Source organism: Catharus ustulatus, chromosome 12 (assembly GCF_009819885.2).
Source record: "Catharus ustulatus isolate bCatUst1 chromosome 12, bCatUst1.pri.v2, whole genome shotgun sequence".
NCBI lineage: Eukaryota > Metazoa > Chordata > Aves > Passeriformes > Turdidae > Catharus > Catharus ustulatus.
The window spans coordinates 20513915-20537136 of record NC_046232.1 but is presented as its reverse complement, the minus strand read 5'-3'; the positions used below and the strand labels follow the sequence as shown (position 1 = coordinate 20537136).

Below are 23222 nucleotides of genomic sequence, written 5' to 3'. Positions count from 1 at the left end.
ACAGATTTCTCATCCAGACCTCCTGGATCACCCTGCCAGGGCTCTCTCACCCAGCTGGGCTTGGGAGCAGCACCCAAGGCTGTGCTGGAGCTGCACAGAAGCAAAACCCAAGTGGGTTTGTGGAGAGAATGCTGAGAGGACCCATCCTGATGGGGATCTCACCTCAAGGTGCACTGTGAGGCCTTGAAAGCCACCCCAAATTCTGGAGTTCCTGGGTAAATGTTTATTTACACATCCACACTTCTGCCTCTCAACCACAACCCCTGAGCCCCAAGTTCTGCCATCTCCTGGAGCCAGCAGCACTTTTAATCCACCAACACCACTCCCTGCTGTTAAATGCGGCTGGGTTTAATCCAGATCCCTGCTGGAGCCACCCTCCCCCTGAAGATCCTCTCAGTCATCACCAAATCCATCCCAGCCCAAGCCAAAGCAGGGTCCTGCACCCCAAAACCCAAAATGTGACACCCCTCAGCCATGCCCTGCACTGGCTGTGGGATTCAGGAGATCTGAGCTCCAGCACCAAGAGAAATCCCAAATTCTCACTTTTTGTCCCACCTTGGCTTCATTTCAATCATTTATCACTTATGGATGTTGGATCCTCAACCTTTCCAAACACTCCAAACTACTCGAGGGGAAGCATTTTAGTAAAAACACCCAATTTTTTTTTTATCTTGAAGAGCTTTTCTGCCACCTCCACAGGTCACAGCTGTGCCCAGCAACACCCTGAGAAAAGAGAAGTGACAGGGCCACGTCCTCCACCTGAGAGCAGATGAAAAACTGAACCTGGTTCTGGTCAGCTGCTGCTTTTATCCCTTCAAATCATTTTTAGATTCTGTTCAACTCCCAGTTAATCCTCAGGAGGAACAGGCAGAGCCACCCTGGGGGTGGGAAAGGAAGGGAGTAAAGAGATGTGAAGGAGCTTATTTGAAATTGTGCCTAAATATATATATGAAAATAGCCTGGAAATACTCCAAGGGCTACAATTAATCCATAAATATTATGGATTTTATAACTCTTTCTGATATGTTGTATAAACAGAATACAGGAGAGATCAGCTAGAAATTGGACAGACATTTCTGTTTGATTATTCTTTAAATCAATCACAGGCTAAAGAACTTCTGAAGACCTGCAGGAAGATTTGGGGACATTTCCATGCCAGCATTCCCAAACTCTTCCCTCTCCCAGCTCTCCTCCCCTGGATCCCACCTGATCCATCATTTTGCCAGAGAGAAGGAACATCACAGGATCCTCCTCACTCAAATTCAGCCCCTGGATTCCCTCACACACCTAAATGATGTCCCACAACTCAAATGCTGCTTTCAGGCTTTGGGGTTTGAATTTTTATTCCTAAAAGCACCAACTCAGAGGAGCAGCACAAAGCCAGCAGTGCCACATCCCTGCATGGATCCTGTTTCTGGAGTTTTCCTCTCAAGAAGTTTTTTCCTCAGGCACAGGATGGGATGGTTGAGCTAGGGAGATGGGTTCTGTTTGTCCTAACTCAGGGTATTTTATATTCTCTGTGATTCTGTGGAAGCCAGGCTGCATTCCAGACATGTGTGGAAACATCCATGTCCTGTCAGGGCCTGGGATCTTGGGACATCCATGAACTGGAATACTGGAAATCCATGTTCTGGAATCTTGGGACATCCATGGCCTGGAATCTTGGGACATCCATGGCCTGGAATACTGGGACATCCATGGCCTGGAATACTGGGACATCCATGGCCTGTCAGGGCCTGGAATCTTAGTTCATCCATGTCCTGGGATCTTGGTTCATCCATATCCTGGGATCTTGGTTCATCCATATCCTGGGATCTTGGGACATCCATGGCCTGGAATCTTGGAAATCCATGTTCTGGAATCTTGGGACATCCATGGCCTGGAATCTTGGGACATCCATGTGCTGACAGGGCCTGGAATCTTAGTTCATCCATGTCCTGGGATCTTGGAACATCCATGGCCTGGAATCTTGGAAATCCATGTCCTGGGATTTTGGTTCATCCATGGTCTGGGATCTTGGTTCATCCATGTCCTGGGATCCTGGGACATCCATTTTTCTGGAAACTCGTTTCATCCATGTCCTGTCAGGGCCTGGAATCTTGGGACATCCATGTCCTGGAATCTCATTTCATCCATGTCCTGTCAGTATCTGGGATCTTGGGACGTCCATGGCCTGGAATCTTGTTACATCCATGTTCTGGAATCTCAGTACATCCATGGCCTGGAATCTTGGTTCATCCATGTCCTGGGATCTCAGTACATCCACGTCCTGCAATCTCATTTCATCCATGTCCTGTCAGGGCCTGGAATCCCAGTGACCTCAGCTCTACGCACGAGGAGATTGAGCAATCAGCTGAAGAAAACCTTCATAAATCCTTTTCTTTTTTGTTTCAGGAGTTATGCAGTTGCTTAAAGCTCTCTCAAAAGAAACACTCCTGACTGTGAAAAGCTCAACTTGAGGCCCAGTACATGAAAATATTAAAAAAAAGAACCCCAAGTGTGCAGTAATTCCAGTTCAGCCCCAGCACTGAGCTAATATTTCACCCCATTCTTGCACAATTAAAAGCTGCAGGGCCGGAAGTCACAGAACTCAAAGCCTGAGTTGAGAATTTAGTGTTTTGTTGAACTTCCTCCCACAAAGTACATTTCAAAAAAATAATAAACACAGCAGACAGTAAAAGCGTGACTTTCATATAAACCATAATAGCAATTGCACGGAGCCCGAGATCAGCTCGCTGATAGAGAAAAAGGAGAAATTCTTGCCAAGCAAAACTTTCATGGTTTCCAAGCCAGCTTTCTGGTGCTCTGAATTGTTTAATTGTTTCATGGCTGTACCTTGAACTGCAGGCACCCTCAAGATTTTTAGGCAGCTCAGCTGCAAGATCTGGCTCCGTGTCTGAGGCACCCAGGATTGCTCCAAACCACAGGAAAATTCATGGGAAGTGCAAGAGAGGAGCACAAATGCTGCTTGGGAAGCCTGGATTCAACCCCTGAGAGGGAAATTGTGCTGCTTGTAGAGCCCAGAAATTAAGGAATTGAACTGAGACCTCCATGCCCCAGCAGAGGCATTGGAAGCTCTGATGGAGCTGGAATTCTGCTGGCTCTGAGGGATAATGACTGATCTGTGCCTCTTCCTTCCAGGAGGCTGCAGGTAAAAATTCTAATTTCTCTGGCTCAGATCCAGCTTTCAGGGCTGTGTTCCTATCACTGAGAGCTGAAGAACAGCAAATAAACTGCAGGAGGATGATCCTTGTGCCATTTGGACTGATTTTAAACAGGAGGAGAACTCACAGCCTCTTTAATCCTTTCAGTTGGGAAAAAAAAAATTGAAAAGCTTAATTTCCCTTACAGGTAAGTAAAGACCCCTAAGCCAGTTAAAATGTTTTTTGGAACAACTACACAGCTCAAGCAATTAGGAATGACATTTGCTGTAGCAAGAGGCATTTTTAGGATGTTGCTTAACTATCTCATGTCCCTTCCATAATAATCTGGCAAATTCTGGGCCTTGTTACTGACAGTAAACACATTTCACCACACAAAAGAGATCTTATCTGTGTGTTAGGAGTTACTTTTAGAAAATGTGCTTAAAAAACAACCAATTAGCAACAGTCTGTGCTCTGGGGGCTGGAAATGGGGGAATTAAGTGAGAGCTGCAGCTTCACTTGACAAACAACCAAAATTCTCCTTTTTAGATCCTGAGAGAAAAACAACAGAGAAGCACAGGAATAAAGCATCAAAGCCAGAGTGGACAGCTTGCCCTCCAAACATTAAAAAAAAATAAAAATGACTTTAAATGGTGGCAAACCATGAGTTCCATGCACACATCCCCAGAGCAGGGAGCATTCCTGGCTGGCTCGGACACAAACCCATCCCATCCCCGAGCTCTCTGCACTTGGCACTCAGGGTGACTAATAAAATGTGGATCAAATTCAACAGCTCCACTGCAAATGAACAAACAGCTCTTTGTGCCACAGCAAAAACGTCCAGGGAAGGGCTGGAGGTGGCACTCAGGCTGGTGACAAGGTGCTGATCAAAGGTTGGGATCCTGGAGGGCTTTTCCAACCTCTGGGGTTCTGGGATTCAGCCAGCCCTGCTCAGAATTCCATGAATTTCCTATTTCTATTTCCCCCTTTTGTCCCTGTTACAAATAGGAGTTAGCAGATTTTCATTTCCTTATCTGTTCTCCACGTTGGTTGTGTGCTACCCACCCACACGAAATATTTGGGTACAGAATGCCTGCTCGAGTGCCCTGCTGGGCACCTCCCTGCCCCGAGGCTTTCTCTAATTATTGCTTCTTCAATCAACCATCATTCCTCAAAGGGACAGAAAATTGCAGCAAACCTTCCCAGCTGTGCCACCTGGACTTGGGAACAACCAGGGGCAACCCAAGGATGTGCTTTGCCCGGTTTTATTTCATTTCAGGAGGATCTGAAATTTGAATTACACAAATTCTCTCTCTCTCACACACTTATTTTTTTTTCTCTTCCAGTAGGTTCTGTTTCAAGCAGGCAGAGAATTATTCCAAAACCCCACACAGGGTCATCAGTTCATCCTTGTGGGGGAGGGAAACAGAGTAAATTCAAAAGTTCTTTATCCCTATCCCATGAGTAATCTGATGGGAAAAAGCAAGCAGGAGATGCTGAAACACTGGCTAAATTCCAAGTTCTGAGTGTCTGCAGTAATTTGTGCCAGTGGAAAACAAACCAGGGAACCCACACATGGGACACTTGAGGAAACCCACACTGCTGGCAGCAGAGACAAGGATGCCCAAACCATCTGGGGCAAATATTCTACAAATGATTTCAGATTTTGTAATCAAAGCATCGGTGCCTAAATGGAGAAAATGAATGTGAACAGGGTGGGGAGGGCTGGGATGGAATTCCCAGGGGAGTTGTGGCTGTCCCTGGATCCCTGGAGCATCCTGGACAGTGGAAGGTGTGGGGATGGGCTTGAAGGTCCTTCCCAACCCAAACCATTCCAGAATTTTATGACATGCATGGATACTGAAGCTCTTCCCCTAAATGCTCAAATAAAGGTTTTTTAACAGGATTGCTTCAGACAAACAGAATTCCCTCACAAAACAAAAACCCCAAAACATTCCTGAAGTTAAAAAGAAAGGACAGGGAAGTTAAAAAGAAAGGACAGGGATTGCTTCCAAATACCTACTTGGAATTTCACTTCCATTTTCTTACCCTGACACTCCACAAAGAGGAAGAACATCCCATTGTCCATTCCTGAGGCACTGACCCCAAAATTTGGGGCTGGGGTCTGTCAGACACAGCAAAGCTGACAGCAAAAGGTTCTTCCCACATCCAAGAATAAATAAATAAATCCATCCCAGCACTGGAATGCCTTGTGGAAATTACAGCCTTATTTTCAAGTACAGTAATTTCACGACTATAAGGCGCACCCTTTTGACTAAAATTTTCCCTCGAACCCGGAAGTGCGCCTTATAGTCCGGTGCGCCTTATCTGATGTACAAAGCGGCGAAATTTGCCAAACCGGAAGTGTGAGCTGAGAGCCGTGGGGGGAGCCGGAAGTGCCACTGCAGCTGGCTGGGGGCGGGCCCGGAGGCCCGCGGCACTGCCCCTGCCGGGTGGAGGCGGGCCAGGGGGACCAAGGCACCGCCCCTCTCCGGTCCAGGCAGTCCTGGGGCCTCATGGCTGCCGGGTGAATGTGGGCTAGGGAGGCCGCGGCACCCGCCTTCCCGGGTCCAGGCAGTCCCGGGAGCCCACGGCTGCCGGGTGAATGTGGGCAAGGGGGGCCGCGGCACCCCCATTCCCGGGTGGAAGCAGTCCCAGGAGCCCACGGCTGCCGGGTGAATGTGGGCAAGGGGGGCCGCGGCACCCCCATTCCCGGGTGGAAGCAGTCCCAGGAGCCCATGGCTGCCGGGTGAATGAGGGCAAGGGGGGCCGCGGCACCCGCCTTCCCGGGTCCAGGCAGTCCCAGGAGCCCATGGCTGCCGGGTGAATGAGGGCAAGGGGGGCCGCGGCACCCGCCTTCCCGGGTCCAGGCAGTCCCGGGAGCCCACGGCTGCCGGGTGAATGTGGGCAAGGGGGGCCGCGGCACCCCCATTCCCGGGTGGAAGCAGTCCCAGGAGCCCATGGCTGCCGGGTGAATGAGGGCAAGGGGGGCCGCGGCACCCGCCTTCCCGGGTCCAGGCAGTCCCGGGAGCCCACGGCTGCCGGGTGAATGTGGGCAAGGGGGGCCGCGGCACCCCCATTCCCGGGTGGAAGCAGTCCCAGGAGCCCACGGCTGCTGCGTGAATGTGGGCTAGGAAGCCCACGGCAACCCCGCTCCTGGCTCCAGGCAGCCGCGGGAGCCCATGGCTGCCGGATGAAGGCAGGCTAGGGAGCCGGCAGCAGCCCCGTTCCTGGGTCCAGGCAGTCCTGGGGAGCCATGGCTGCCGCGTGAATGTGGGCTAGGAGGGCCACGGCAACCCCGCTCCTGGCTCCAGGCAGCCGCGGGAGCCCATGGCTGCCGGATGAAGGCAGGCTAGGGAGCCGGCAGCAGCCCCGTTCCTGGGTCCAGGCAGTCCTGGGGAGCCATGGCTGCCGCGTGAATGTGGGCTAGGAGGGCCACGGCAACCCCGCTCCTGGCTCCAGGCAGCCGCGGGAGCCCATGGCTGCCGGATGAAGGCAGGCTAGGGAGCCGGCAGCAGCCCCGTTCCTGGGTCCAGGCAGTCCTGGGGAGCCATGGCTGCCGCGTGAATGTGGGCTAGGAGGGCCACGGCAACCCCGCTCCTGGCTCCAGGCAGCCGCGGGAGCCCATGGCTGCCGGATGAAGGCAGGCTAGGGAGCCGGCAGCAGCCCCGTTCCTGGGTCCAGGCAGTCCTGGGGAGCCATGGCTGCCGCGTGAATGTGGGCTAGGAGGGCCACGGCAACCCCGCTCCTGGCTCCAGGCAGCCGCGGGAGCCCATGGCTGCCGGATGAAGGCAGGCTAGGGAGCCGGCAGCAGCCCCGTTCCTGGGTCCAGGCAGTCCTGGGGAGCCATGGCTGCCGCGTGAATGTGGGCTAGGAGGGCCACGGCAACCCCGCTCCTGGCTCCAGGCAGCCGCGGGAGCCCATGGCTGCCGGATGAAGGCAGGCTAGGGAGCCGGCAGCAGCCCCGTTCCTGGGTCCAGGCAGTCCTGGGGAGCCATGGCTGCCGCGTGAATGTGGGCTAGGAGGGCCACGGCAACCCCGCTCCTGGCTCCAGGCAGCCGCGGGAGCCCATGGCTGCCGGATGAAGGCAGGCTAGGGAGCCGGCAGCAGCCCCGTTCCTGGGTCCAGGCAGTCCTGGGGAGCCATGGCTGCCGCGTGAATGCGGGCTGGGGGGCCGCGGCACCCCCCTTCTCAGGTGGAAGCAGTCCCGGGGGCCCATGGCTGCCGGGTCCAGGGTGGCTCGGTGGCTCGCGGCACCGCCCCTACCGGGTGGAGGCGGCCCCGGGGGCCAATGGCTGCCGGGTGGAGGCGGGGCCTCGGCCAGCAACCCCACGGGGTGAGCTGGGGGCGGGGCCTCACTGCAAAAAAAAAGTGCGCCTTATAGACCGGTGCGCCTTATCTGATCTACAAAGTTGCAAATTTTGCCGAATCCGGGGGGGTGCGCCTTATAGTCCGGTGCGCCTTATAGTTGTGAAATTACTGTATTTCTAATGTAAAAGTGATGGGACACATACTGAGCACCTAATTAGCTCACACCACCAGCACTGCCTGGAATGGTTATTAATCAATTAGGGCTTAGATTAAAGCTAAATAGATACAGTGCACCTCTGCAAAGAATACCTGAACCAGAAGATTAAATTACCAAAATCTGTTTTCTCCTCAACTACAGCAGCTAAAGCAAAAAAAAAAACCCACAAACAACTGTGCCAGATCCTTCAGAAATCCAGAGACAACCTGAAAATCACCTGAAACAGAAGATCAAATTACCAAAATATCTCTGTTTTTCCCTCAATTACAGCAGCTAAAGCAAAAAAAAAAAAACAGAAACAACTGTGCCAGATCCTTCAGATGCACAGACAAGCTGAGCACTCACACATCAGCCTCCCACTCCCCCCAGCCCTCCAGACTGGCACTGGAAAGTACCTGCTCAGCTTTGTTTACAAGGGATTTCTTCTGCAAAGGACTTTTTTTTTTTCTCACTCACCCACCCTCTCTCCCCAGATCTCCTCTCACAAATCTGCTCCTCCTACCAGCAGGGAATTTTTCCTGGGGTTTCAAGCCAGCAGAAGGTTCCAACACACAGAAATCACCAGCACTGGTGAATTTAGGTAATATTGAAGAGTATTAGAAGTTAACCAGGCTGTGGAGCCAGAAAAATCCCACATTATAGAATGCTCTGGGAGCAGCAGATCCTTCTCAGCAGTTCCACACCAGTGATTTAAACCTTCACACAAAAAAATCAGCTGCAAGAAAAAGTAGCCACAACTGCAAAAGAACCACAAGTTCCCTAAATTCAGATGTTCAGACTGTAATGGATCCAGCAAATTTCCAGCCTGGCACAGATGAGAACATTTTAGAAGCTTGACACATTTGGGGGTAGTTTTGTTTAGTTTGTTGTTTTTTTTTAAACAATGAAACTCTGTGGTTTATAGGAACTACTGAAAGGAAACTGGTTTTTTGTTTTTTCCCTTTTTTCTCTAAGATTTGGTTTGTTTCTTGTCAAATCCCCCCCTCACAAATAACGGATGTTCCAACCATATTTAGAGGCTCGGCTAAAGCAACTAATGAATGTTAGGTAAGATGTCTCTCCATGCAGAACAATCTGTTCCAAAAGTTCCCAAAAATAGCAATTCTCTAAACACTGCTGTGATGCAATATTTAACCACTTGCTGCAGCAGCAGCAGCTCAGCGTGTCCCTGATCCCCCAAAACCCCACATTTCCTTACCTAGGCTGGTGGGTTTGATCAGCTCATCCAACAAGTCATAAAAAGGGAGTTTCTGCAGTTTGATGTCGGGGTGCACGGGGTGCAGGGCCGAGGTGAGGTGGGGCAGTTCCAGTTCGTGTTTGGGTCCCAGCAGTGACACGGGGAGCAGGGGGGACGTGGCGGGGTGGCCGTCGTAGCCCAGCTGTGGAATGGTGGACGGCGACAGCGCGGCCGGCATGGGGCTCGAGTGCACGCTGGGGATGGACAGGTCTGCTGGGGTCATGATTTTCTGGGGGAACCTCCTCCTATAGAGTTCTTTGATTTTCATCTGGACAGCAGGGCTGCAGCCAGCCTTGAGCAGGTGCAGGGCTTTGGTCAGCAGTTCGTGTTTGCGGCCGTGCTTGTTCCTGCCCGCGTAGCCCAGCAGCACCTGCAGCTCCGAAACTCGAAGGCTCATAACCATTTGCTTCAAAGAGACAAAACAAACAATTAATGGGGCACTTCCAGCATCCTCACCCACACCAGAAAGGCCCTGAAGCCTGGGAAGCATCCAGGTTTTAAAGGCTCTGCCCCACTGCTCTGCCCACTTTGATAATGCTCCCATATTTATTACAATGCTCCCATATTTATTACAATGTTCCCATATTTATAACAGTGCTCCCCTATTTGTTACAACACTCCCATATTTATAACAATGCTCCCAAATTTATTACAGTGCTCCAATATTTCTTACAGTGCTCCCCTATTTCTTATAGTGCTCCCACATTTACTACAATGCTCCCATGTTTACTACAGTGCTCCCAAATTTATTAGAATGCTCCCAAATTTATTACAATGATCCCACATTTATTACAATGCTCCCCTATTTACTACAATGCTCCCAAATTTATTACAATGCTCCCAGTTTATTCCAATACCCCCATATTTATTCCAATACCCCCATATTTATTCCAATACTCCCCTATTTATTCCAATGCTCCCATATTTATTGCAATGCTCCCACATTTCTTCCAATGTTTCCATATTTATAACAATTACTACAATGCTCCCATATTCATAACAATGCTCCCTTATTTATTACAATGCTCAATATTTATTCCAATGCTCCCATATTTACTACAGTGCTCCCCTATTTATTACAGTGCTCCCATATTTATTACAATATTTATTCCAATGCTCCCCTATTTATTCCAATGCTCCCCTATTTCTTACAATGCTCAATATTTCTTTTCAAGTCTGCAATGAGAGATTTTTTCAAGCTGTTCCCATTCTGTGGGCAAAAACCTGAGCAGAGGACTCGGTGCAATATAAAGGTTGTAACTCTAATTATTTTTTAATCACTTGCTAGAATCTCTGATGCTAATAATTCTGCATTGCTCTAGCTGGATGTAAAAGCAATTCTCCACTGACAATACCCAAGCTGTGCCAATCCTCAACTCCAAACAGCAGCTTGGAATTTCACTTCCATTTTCACTTCCTCAGCTTCTGCCATGCAGCAGAACCGATGCACACAGGTCAAAGAAAGGAGATTAATGACATTAAAAGGAGAGTGATAAAATTCCATTTGTGTGCAATCCCTTGTCATCATTCCTGGGTTAAAGGAAACTTCTTCCCACTCCATGCCTGCCTCTCCCATCAGAGCTGTGTGTTCTGTTTTGGCTTTGCTTTCAGTTAATTAGCATCCTCATTAACACAGCCATTTAGTGTCTCCCAATATGATCTAATGAGACTGGTACAACTTGTCACCTTCTCCAGGAACTGAGAAAACACTTCCCAAACCAGTGTAACCAGTCATCACCAGTGTGCATCAACTGGGCAGGAAGGAGCCAGAAAATCAACTTCAGTGCCTGGCTTTTATTGAAAAATGTATTTCAGTGCTTGGCAGGGGGTTACTCATCATCAGAAGGGCTGCAATGATGACAGCCCTGCAGAATTCTGGATTCCCAAGGAATCCTAAAGAAATACAATGCCCAAACCCCACTGATGGGACAGGCTGCCTGCATCTTCTGCATGAAAAACCCTGAATATTGTGTAGTCAAGCCCAAATCTGATTCCAAACAATTCTTATGGATATATCTGGAGCAAAGCAGCTAATCCAGCACTCGAGGGAGGGTTCTGCAATTTCCCAGCCACTGAAGGGTGAAGACCCAAACCAGAATTTGCATTTGGAACCCTGAATTTGACTACAAACGCTCCCATCCTTCAAACTGTGCAAAATACAGCCTCAAAAACTGCTCTGATTTTTTTTTTCCACGTGAACACTCAAACCTGAAGTGCCAAGATGAGAAAGGTGCTACCCCTGGCTTTAGCAAAACCAGCCCCAAACTCCTCGAAGCTCCAGCACCTGCCAGAGATCTTCAATGCCCAGGTGTCCACAGGAGGATTTTCCCTCCCCTGAAACTGCTCCTGGTGTTTAAAAGCCCTGCATGAGATGATTCAAGTCTTTAATGAGGTTTGCAGCAGCCACACTGAAGTCAAATTTGCCACAAGATTTTTGCTGTGCTGAACCACACTTGGGAACCTCGCTGCAAATCCTTTCTGCAGCCTTCCCAAACTCTCTGGATAGAACTGGAGTTGTTCTGTTTTGGTTTTTTTTTCCCCTGAATACCCCAAGAACCTTCTTCACACTCAACTCTGAGACTGTCACAGAGGCACTAATGAGAACAGACGAGGTACTTGGGAAGAAATGAAGATGTCTTAAAAGAATAAGGCATTTCACTTCCAATCTGAAGTGCTGACAGCTGAAAGGAAAGTGAAACAAATAGATTTGAAACATGGAAAAACACTATTTATAATGCTTTACAAACACTTCTTGAGCAGAATGAGTGGTTACAGCTGAAGGGTTTAATGCCATCACCATTAGAAGTCACTTCCTGAACAGCCAGAACCTCTCAGAGCTTCACTCTGTTCTTGTTCTGTCACAAACTCACGGGCTCAGCTCGCACAGAGCACAGCAGGATTAAGAAAGAACTGAGGCAAGGGAGAAGCTCCACGCTGGATGGTTTCCATCTCTGAAGGTAAAGGCTGGAATGAGCACACAGAAAGCAGGGTCCATGCTGGAGCCAGACTCTGAGACCAAAACAAACAAAATTCCCACATCCTCCCCTCCCCGGCGCATTCCTCGCTCAGGAGGACAAGAACAATTTTGTTTGCAGTGCTCAGGGCACCGACACATCCATCCCTAAACCCAGCACTAAAGCCATGTGGGTTTATTGATGATTTACAGATAAACCTTTTATCCACAAGGAAGAGAGGCAGTGCCTCAAACCGTGCCCACCTTGCACAGGGATTGCGTCCCTGGGAAGCAGAGCTGGGAAAATCTCCTACACCATGAGCAGGAAAATTCCTCTCCCCTCCTCCAGCCCAGCTGTGTTTTACAGGATCCCAGCACAAATCCAAGCCCTCTCCATGCTCTGATCCATGGGATCCTGGAACAGGCAGGGAAACAACCCAAGTGCTGCTGAACACACCAAGAAAATCCATGAAAAAACTCAATTTCTCCCATTTTCTCTGTCTCCTCACAATGCCAGCTGCAGCAGTAGAGCTGAAGGGGGAAGACACAAAGAGTTTTGCTTGGGGAAAAGTTGTTTTTCTTTCCTGTTGCCTGCAGCAGGTGAGCAAAAAGATCACTGGCACCTGCCAGGTACAAACCCCACCAAGAGCAAAAACTGCCCCTGCCTCTGGCACAACTGCCAAAATATTCAGATTTCTGCATCCCAACAGGAAATAAAGCACCAAAACAACACCAAAAAGCTGAACTGCAGGGAAATAAAAGGACATGCACAATCCCAAGGATTAACTACAGAGAAATCCTGCATGCTGCAATTCCAGGTGTTTCCTTATGGGAATATTCATTGCCACAAACAGCAGTGCCCAAGAAATTGATGTTTATTAGCTCTAAAAAGGTTGATGTTTTGGCACTCAGCTTCAAATCCCAGCATCAACCACACACTGGTATTGTGAATTTTGGTACTGAGTGAACACTCAAAATTCAGAAAGAGGATGAGGATGGTGAGAAGCATTTCTCAGAGAGTGAAAATCAGAATAAGTTTTCAAGAAATGCAGCTCAGCTCAGGCTGGGGACACATTTCTGTCCTGGCTCCTGTCACAGAGTGAAGATGAGAGCTGTGATCCTGAGCACACATCTGACATTTCCTGCTCCACAACACGAGTTCCTCCAGCAGAGCTGCTCCCTCCTGGATTCCCCATCCCAGCTCCAGAGCCCTCCCAAACCCTCAGGGAATTCCCTGCCAGCCCCACAATCATCTCTGCAAACAGAGCAGGTGATTTTTATTTTCCCACCTCCCATTTTTCTGGCTGGGTCAGGATTTGATGCCATTCCTGTTGTAAAATATCCCAAATTTCTGTGTTGAGGAAACACTGAAACAAGCCATGTGGAAATAAGGAATATTCTCACCAAGCAGATTTGGAAAGAAATAACTGAAATAGATGAGAATAATCCATGGGTGGCACTGATGTCCCTGCTCTCCTTCTCACCTATTTCCAAAATAATCATGACAGAACTACTAGGGATGAGAATTGTTGAAGGTAAGAATCATTTACTTGGATTTTCTCTGCAACAGCAGAGATGAAATCTTGGCTTTCCACACAAACTCAGTTGTTCCACCCAAGGAAAAATTCCCAAACTGGGCAGATTCCCAGTTCAGGGAATTCCAGCCCAGAGCATTTCCAGGAGTTGCATCTTGTCTCCATGATCTATGAAAATTGGGAATGAAGCTTAAAAATAAATAAAATCAAAGTGTTGGTGCCTCTGGATAAGAAATTCCCTGGGTAACCTGTGGCTGGACTCACAGGCACTGATTATTCAGGGAAATAAATAAAATTATTCAGGGAAATAAATAAAATTATTCAGTGGATTCAGGCTGGGAACATCATGGAAAGCACAGGGAGGTTTCAACTCTGCTTTGAAGTGCAGGAGGAGAAGCTCCAGGTCCTGCTGCTGGAGAAAGATCAGACCCAGGTTAATCTGCAGAATCCCTCAGAACTTGAACTGAATTTTTTTCCCCATTTTTTAGAAGGGAGGGACTTGTCTGAGAGATAAAAGCCAATATTTATTTATTTATATTTTTAATAAACTGAGCAGCATCCACAGAGTGATGGACAAGACTGAGCATTTTTCACCCATCCCAGCAGCACAAAAGCAAAATACTCAAATCCAGGTTTAATCTGTGTTTTTAAAAAAGATATTTCTCCAGTTATCACAGAATCCAAGGAGTTATTCCTGGATGTTTATGATAAGCAGAAGCAGGGAATAAGCTCCAAAACATATTTAAATTATTTGCCAGCACAACAAGAAGCATTTGGCTCGGGCCCACACCCCATCCTGTGCCTAAAGGACCCAGCAGCTCCTTCCCAACCCTCCAAACATTCCTGTCAAAGGTAAAAAACAGGAATGAAAATTAAAAATTCACCTCAAAAAGATGGAAGAGAGTGAGTAAAAGCAGAGGAAAAAAAAAAGAAATGGGAGATGATCGATTTCTAAACAGCAATTTCAGGCAGTGACAGTGAATTTCTCATTATTAAAAACAGTGATTAGCTTTAGGGATTTTTTAGTAATTAAGAGTCATTAAGAGAAGAGAGCAAGCTCTGCAGTAAATTCCTTCAAAGGTGAAAGGACAACACAAATGGAAATTTCCCCCTTATGAAAAAAGAAAAAAGAATTCCATAAACACTTCCAAAAGACAGGTTAAAAAATTCAAATTGATCTTTTTTCTTTCTCTAATAAAAGCAAGGAGGAAGTGTTAGATGAGAATGGAAATGGTTCTGAATTAATCCCAGTAAACTCCAGCCCCCAGCTGTAAAAACACAGCTCCTGCATGCTCTGAGCAGCCTCTTTAACCCCTGAGAGGAATTTTCTGGACTAGGGAGCTCTCTCCACTCTTGGCTTCTTGAATATTTAACATTTATGAAACCAGGCAATAACCAAGGTTAAAATATCCTCGTTTTTAATAATTCCCTAACCCAAAATTCCACCTGCAAGGCTCACCCAAGGAAACTCTCAAGGCTAAAACTATAAAAACTGAATTTATTCTCCCAAAAAGCTGCAAAATTCCCTCGAGGACAGGCTGGAACTTCCTGCATTTGTCTCAGGCAACCAAAACAGCCACAGGTTGGAGTCCCTGTAATCCAAACCAGAGGGGAGAAAAAGAACAATCATCAATATTCAACATCCTCCAAGCTTTAAGGAGGGTTTTTTTCCATCAGGAAAAACTTCTTTTGGTTGCAGTGAGATCTCCAAGGTTTGGGGAATTAAGGAGGAAAAAAAGGAACAATGCAGTGGCAGGTATAAATATAAATATAAATATATATAAATATGATTTGGTTTTTTGTTGCACTCATGAGGATTTCTCCATGCCAGCTCTGTTTACACAGGGTATCAGTGCTCAGAAAGGACAGGTGGTAATTGGAGGAGCAAATTGAATAACTAACAAGAAAAACAGGCTTGAAACTAGGCAAAAAAAGCAGTCAACAAAACCATGGAAATGCCAAAAACAGCCTGGGCAGAGCTGCTGCTGGAGCCCCCAGAGATGTGGATTCCTTGAATTTAAACTCAGAATTTTCCCCCAGGAATGGATTCTCTGAGAAAGCAGCCAGGAACTGCAGCCAGCAGGTGTTATTTACCTTTGCAGCCTCCCAAACAGGAGATTTCCTTGGGAATTAAATGGCTGCAGAGTTATTTATGGCAACACTCTGACCCTCGAACCAAGCTGGGAGTGCTGAAGCCTTTCCAGCCTCAGCCCTGCTGGGATTGGGCCATTTTAAGCTCAGCTTTTACAACTTTAAGCTCGGTGCTAGAATTAAGAATCTGTCAGGGAGGAGATGATAAAAACTGCAGCACTTCAGATCTCCCACCAAAACCCTTCTGTATCAGCACAGAACCACTGAATTTGGAATTTCACAGATCATTAATCCAAGGAAAATTCTCCTGGCAAGCAATTCTAGTTTCTACCTGTTATGTTAAAACCTGGCTATCCCCAAATTCAGTGAGTTTTGGGAAGCTCAGTGATGTTGTTTCATACCCAAACACCAATAATTCCCCAAATTCAGTTGAATTTTAGGAAGCTCAGTGATGCTATTTCATACCTGCACACCAATAATCCCCAAATTCAGTTAAATTTTAGGAAGCTCAGTGATGTTATTTCTTACCTAAACACCAATAATTCCCAAATTCAGTTACATTTTAGAAAGCTGAATGATGTTGTTTCATACCTAAACACCAATAATTCCCAAATTCAATAAGTTTTAGGAAACTCAATGGTGTTATTTCATACCTGAACACCAATAATTCCCAAATTCAGTTAAATTTTAGGAAGCTTAGTGATGTTGTTTATACCTAAAAACCAATGATCCCCAAATTCAGTTAAATTTTAGGAAGCTCAGTGATGTTATTTCTTACCTAAACACCAGAAATTCCCAAATTCAGTTAAATTTTAGGAAGTCCAGTGATGTTATTTCTTACCTAAAAACCAATAATCCCCAAATTCACAAAATTTTAGGAAGTTCAGTCATGCTGTTTATACCTAAACACCAATGATCCCCAAATTCAATGAGTTTTAGGAAGCTCAGTGATGTTATTTCATAACTGCACACCAATAATCCCCAAATTCAGTGAGTTTTAGGAATTTCAGTGATGTTGTTTATACCTAAACACCAATAAATTGAAATTTCAGCCTGTAAATTCCAGCCAGAGCTCTCTGACTTCCCCTCCCTCAGCGATTTCAAAAAATAAAATACCCACTTTAGAATGCACAATTAACACAAAACCTAATCCCAGTGATGTCACTGAGCTCTTTGAGATGTCTGTCACTGCCTGGATTCCAAAAACCCACGGTGACAAAAGTACCACAACTCAGGGATGATGAGTGACAGCATTTTGGAAAAGCAAACAGAGAGAGGCAGCTCCAGCCCCCTGAGCTGCTGCTGCTAAAAGGCACAAGTTGGAATTTTAAAGGTTTTAAAGGTTGTGCTGTGCTTTTGGCAGATGCTTGGGGTATTTTGGTGTGCTCTGGGAGATGGGAAATATCTAAAAGTGGGGTTAGTGCCCTTCTAGGCCTGTTCCTACAGGCCTTTCCTCCCAGCCAAACTGGGAGACCACACACCCCAAAATTCAGTGTTTAACCTCTGATCCCTGTGGGGTTTTTGTGAGATCCAGATAAATTCTGTAACCACAACCCCCAAAATTCAGTGTTTGACCTCCGGGGGATTTTTGGGAGATCCAGATAAATTCTGTAACCACAACCCCCAAAATTCAGTGTTTGACCTCTGGGGGGTTTTGTGAGATCCAGCCAAACTGGGAGACCCTAAATGACCTCTGTGGAGTTTTTGTGAGATCCAGATAAATTCTGTAACCATAGCCCCCAAAATTCAGTGTTTGACCTCTGATCCCTGTGGGGTTTTTGGGAGATCCAGCCAAACTGAGAGACCCCAAAATTCAGTGCCTGACCACTGATCCATGTGGGGTTTTTGTGAGAACCAGCCAAACTGGGAGACTAACAAACCCTAAAATGCAATGTTTAACCTCTGTGGGGTTTTTGTGAGATCCAGATAAATTCTGTAACCATAGCCCCCAAAATTCAGGTTTGACCTCTGTGGGGTTTTGTGAGATCCAGCCAAACTGGGCAACCATAGTCCCCAAAAAATTAAGTGTTCGACCACTTAACTCTGTGGGATTTTTGTGAGAACCAGCCAAACTGGGAGACCATAGTCCCCTAAATTCAGTGTTTGACCTCTGAACTCTGTAGGGTTTTTGTGGGATCCAGCCAAACTGGGAGATCACACACCCTAAAATTCAATGTTTAACCTCTGTGGGGTTTTCATGAGAGCCACATAAATTCTGTAACCACAGCCCCCAAAATTCAGTGCCTGATCCATGTGGAGTTTTTGTGAGAACCAGCCAAACTGGGAGACCATAGTCCCCAAATTCAATGTCTGACCTCTGAACCCTGTGAGTTTTTCTTTTATTTTTTGTGACAATGATGCACCAACCATTGCAGGCAGAGCTGCTGGGGCAGGGATTTGTTCCAGCTGGGAGAGAGATTTGTTAGGAACAGCCTGCCAAGACTTAAGTCATGTCTAAAGCAGGTTTGATTTAAAGCAAGTCCCATTTTATCTTAATCCGTAACGAAAGTTTTACCAGTCCCAGGAGAGCTGCCCTGCTAGGTGAAGGATATTATTACTTTTGGAATTAAATAAGGTTGCTGACACAGTGGTAATCTCCATTTTCTTGGAGACTCCAGGCTTTTTTTTTTTTTTTTTTAGCCATGCTTAAACTTAATGGTCCCTGGTGTCTTTTCCTTTAGCAGCTGGGAATTCTGGGCTGGAATGATTTCCATGCCAAGCAAGGGCAGAAATTCCAGCTGGGGAAATCCTGGATCTGACTCTCTGCAAGCACACCTGAGGCCAAGAGTGAAGACAGTGATTTGGGAGAGGGTCACTGCCAGATAAATTGAGTTTTTATTAAGGATATTCCTCACTAAAGCCTTGCTGGCTGACACAAGAGGTGCAGGTGCAAAAAGCTTCCTGAACCCAGTGTCCCCTCAGAATCACAAAGTTTACAGCTCCTAATCAAAATAAAACACCTGTCAGAGCACTCAGGAACAGTCTGAAATTCTGTTTGTATTCAAGAATTGATTTCCCTTTCCTCAGTGATCTAAAAAAAAAATTAAATATCCACTTTAGAATCCACAATTAACACAAAAAAAATGGTCACACCAACTCTTGGGATTTCCTCAGAGGATTTTCCTCCCAGCCAGATAAAAGCTCTGCTCACTTCCTAAATATCTCAAATACCTGCAAGAAGCACAGGGAGTTTTTGTAAGGCAGCTCTGAGGGAAAGCTGGAGAAGAATGCACCTGGAATTCAATGAATGCACTCGAGGAGCAGCTTCCAGAGCCTCTCACAGCAACATTCCCACAGCCAGGCCCTGAAGTTTGCTTGGAAAATTCAGAAATCTCTCCTCCATCCTTACCTGGTTTGTGTTTGTCAACCTGAACTCGATTTAAAAAAAAAATATTGTCATGAGAGATGCAGATTTTCCTCCAAGATTTGAAAAGAAAATCTTTCTCTATCTTTTAAAGTGATTTATTCCCCACGTGCCACAAAGTGAAAAATTAGTTATCCACCACAAGGTTGCTATTAATTAGCTCCAAATGAGATAACACTTCAAGATATGAGATCATCACTCAAATATATCCAAACTCTCCCTTTTTTTTCCTCCTCATTTGTCCCATTTTCTAGGAACAGACAACACCATCCCTGACTATTATCCTGGTATCTCAAGCAGGTTTAATTAAGAATCATATTAAATTTGGATACTGAATTGCAAAGAGCTGAACAGCAGGGAGAAGGCAGGACATAATTGAATCTCATTTCCCTGAAAAGTAACCAATGGCTCAGTTAATGCCCCAAGAGAGGGAAAAAACTGCAAACTGCAGTGAGCAGCTCCCAATCCACACTGGGAAAGGGGAAAAGCAGAGAAAACCAAAATGGAACGTGACAAAATTCATGTTTTCTTGTGGAATTTGAGGTAAAATTCCTTTCAAGAAGTGAATTGCCAAGGTTTGGGAACTGCTTTGTCAGTGGGGAAAGGAAAAAAAGGGGGAAAAGGAAAAAAAAGAGGGAAAAGGAAAAAAAGAGGGAAAAGAAAGAAAAAAAAGGAGGAAAAGAAAGAAAAAAAAGGAGGAAAAGAAAGAAAAAAAGGAGGAAAAGAAAGAAAAAAAGGAGGAAAAGAAAGAAAAAAAGGCGGAAAAGAAAGAAAAAAAGGAGGAAAAGAAAAAAAAAGGAGGAAAAGAAAAAAAAGGAGGAAAGGAATAAAAGGGGAAAAGGAAAAAAAGGGGAAAAGGAAAAAAAAGGGGGAAAGGAAATAAAAAGGGGAAAAGGAAATAAAAAGGGGAAAAGGAAATAAAAAGGGGGAAAGGAAATAAAAAGGGGGAAAGGAAATAAAAAGGGGGAAAGGAAATAAAAAGGGGGAAAAGGGAATAAAAAGGGGGAAAGGAAAAAAAGGGATTCCACCAAGCCATCACCCTGGTATCTGCATGGAAAAGCCAAATTTTCAAGAAAAAAAAAAAAGAGCCCCAATTCCACATTTCTGAATTTCCTGAGGTCTGCAGAGCCAAGCACAGCTATGATGTCAGGCAGCCAAAGTACACAGCTTTTTTTTTTTTTTTTTTTTTTTTTTAAAGCAGTCACATGGCAATAAGTCATCAAGATTAATTAAAAGCTTGAAGGATCCTGAGAAATTGCCTTTTTATATTCTGTTTTTATGGTATTTAAAGAAAGGATTTGAGCTTCTGAAATGTTTTCCCACTGTATTAGTTAAGAATTATATTGTTGTATTAGAAGAATTATTGTCCCTTTCTGATTTGTAGAAGCATCTACCTCGTTTTTCCATGAGGCTGGAATTAAACACACAGATTGAAGTGCTGAAATATATTTTATAAATAGGGAAATCAGAAAAAAAAAAAAACATTTCTGTGATGACATTAATCCAAGCCCAGGTAAAAATCCTGGCAGGGAGAGTTCAGCTCCCACTGAAAATCCTCTGCCCTCACAGAATTGCAACTTAATTTTTTGTATTTATATGCCATATTGACACAGATTAAAGTGCTAAAATATATTTTATAATTAGAGAAATTAGCAAAAGAATTTTTTGATGATGTGAATTCAAGCCCAGGTGAAAATCCTGGATCCCACTGAAAACCTCATAGAATTGCAATTTATTTATTTATTATATGGTACAGAATTTGTACTTATATCCCATAGTGACACAGATTAAAGTGCTAAAATATATTTTATAAATAGGGAAATCAGTCAAATGAGCACTGTGATGTGAATTCAGGGGATACTGAGGAATTCCAGGATTTCATTTCAGGAATTCCAAGATTTAATTCCAGGAGGACACTCAGGAATTCCAGTATTTCATTCAGGGCACACTCAGGAATTCCAGTATTTAATTCTAGTGACACTGAGGAATTCCAGGATTTCATTCAGGGGAAACTCAGAAATTCCAGAATTTCATTCAGGGACACTCAGGAATTCCAGGGGACACTCAGAAATTTCAGGATTTCTTTCAGGGGACACTCAGGAATTCCAGGGGACACTCAGAAATTTCAGGATTTCATTCAGGGGACACTCAGGAATTTCAGGATTTAATTCCAGGGACACTCAGGAATTCCAGGATTTCATTCAGGGGACACTCAGGAATTCCAGAATTTAATTCCAGGGACACTCAGGAATTCCAGAATTTCATTCAGGGACACTCAGGAATTCCAGGGGACACTCAGGAATTTCAGGATTTCATTCAGGGGACACTCAGGAATTCCAGGATTTCATTTCAGGGGACATTCAGGAATTCCAGAAGCACACTCAGGAATTCCAGGATTTCATTCAGGGACACTCAGGAATTCCAGGATTTAATTCCAGGGACACTCAGGAATTCCAGAATTTCATTCTAGGGACACTCAGGAATTCCAGGAGGACACTCAGAAATTCCAGGATTTCATTTCAGGGCACACTCAGGAATTCCAGGATTTCACTCAGGAATTCCAGGATTTCACTCAGGGCACAAAGAAAGGGAAAGGGAGAGCAGAAATTTCATTTTTTTCTATCAGCCACAGGGCAGGGCTGCTTCCCACTGGGGGAAAATGCAGGAATGACAGAGGAATGGCACAGGAAACAAACCTTCCTGCTTTTCTTCAGCTCCAGTGAGGAGAAACAAAAAGGTTTTCAGTGAATGTGCACTCAGAGATGCATCTTAAGCAAACCCTAAACCCTGGCAAAGCTGATCCCAACCCCACAAATTTGGGATATTTCTTCTTTCCATCTCCTAGAGCTGTCCCTGCCAGCAAAGTGCATTTTTATGTGCATTACCAGAGTGTTACCTATGGGCCCAAGCATGCAGTGAGCTAGGAAATTCTATATATTCAGTGTGCAATATTTTCCTGGCCCACACAGAGCACAGCAGGGCTTTGGGGAACATTTTCCCAGGCTTTGGCACAGCCTGAGGACACTTTTTGGTGGGAAGAAGGAGATTCCATCCCCCCCAAGCCCCCACCTCATCCTCCAGACACTTTTTCTTACAATCACAATTAATTTCTTCCCACAAAAAGCCCTGCCCTGCATAGAAACAAACCCCTGGATGGAATGAGGGGTTTTTTAGAAGCCAAGTTTGAGCCACACCTTGGATTTCAAATAAATGAAAACCATTGCAAGAAAACTCCAGGCAGGATCCTGCACTCACTGGGCTTCAGCCACAGCAGTAAAGGATCCAGAGATCTAAGGAAACTGATGGCAAAAATCAAAATTATTTCTGATTCAAACATTCCCTCACTTTTCCAAACTTCAGACACCAGAATAAACCAGGATCCAGAGATCTAAGAAAACTCTAATAGCAAAAATCAAAATTATTTCTGATTCAAACATTCTCTCATTCTTCCAAACTTCAGACACCAGAATAAACCAGGATCCAAAGATCTAAGAAAACTCTAATAGCAAAAATCAAAATTATTTCTGATTCAAGCATTCCCTCACTTTTCCAGGCTTCAGCCATAAGAATAAACCAGGATCCAGAGAGCTGCCTGAGAAAACTGTGATAGCAAAAATCAAAATTCTTTCAGATTCCAGCACTCCCTCCCTTTTCCAAGCCTTTTCATCCTGACTGACCCAACCCCTGCCCCACCTCATTAACCACCCAAATCCCACCCTGAATAGGAATTTGCATCCAGACAAGGCTTCTGCAGCTCATTAATGGCCTCTGAATAACTCGGACACGTTCATGAATTTATACCCAGCCTCTCCTTTTACACACACCAGGGATTATTGAGGGTCTGGTGACAAAACAAGGCATTTTCTGCCTTTCAGAACAGAATTTTAGTGTGAGTTGGCTTCACCTTTGTGCCTCCTGATCCACTCACCAGGTAACAACCCCCAGCTAATTCCAGGTAAGGATGTTTCCATCACAACACTGCTCAGCCTTTATGGCAAGAGGAAAAATAGAAATAGAAATAAAAATAAATAAAAATAAAAATAAAGGCAGCCAGACATTGTGTGGGCCCAAGGAATGGAGTCCATGCAGTTAATCAATTATTAATTAGCTCAAGCCTTTTGCCACACCGTGTGAATGCCCTCTGAAAAAACAAAGGCTCATTTTACCAAACTTTTTGAGTGAACTGAAGGTAGGAAACAAGTCCCAACACATCTCTGCTTCCCCTTCACGCAGCTTGGCACCACCTCAGAGTCCTCCACGTGTTTAAAAACAACACAAGAGCCCAGGTCAAAGGAAACCATGAAAATCCAGTCTGCACACACAAGCTGAGGATTCCTCCAGCATCAATAACTCCTTTAAAAAAAAATAAAT

The 23222-nt window shown here is 45.5% G+C and overlaps 1 protein-coding gene across 1 annotated transcript in view; it reads right to left on the bottom strand.

The window, feature by feature from the left end:
- PIAS1 (protein inhibitor of activated STAT 1) overlaps window positions 1-23222 on the bottom strand; it is a 56816-nt gene that overhangs the window by 23967 nt on the left and 9627 nt on the right. Inside the window, exon 2 of the mRNA XM_033070872.1 lies at window positions 8870-9314. Within this exon, the coding sequence (XP_032926763.1) occupies window positions 8870-9314 (445 nt within the window). The remainder of the gene's footprint in view (window positions 1-8869; window positions 9315-23222) is intronic.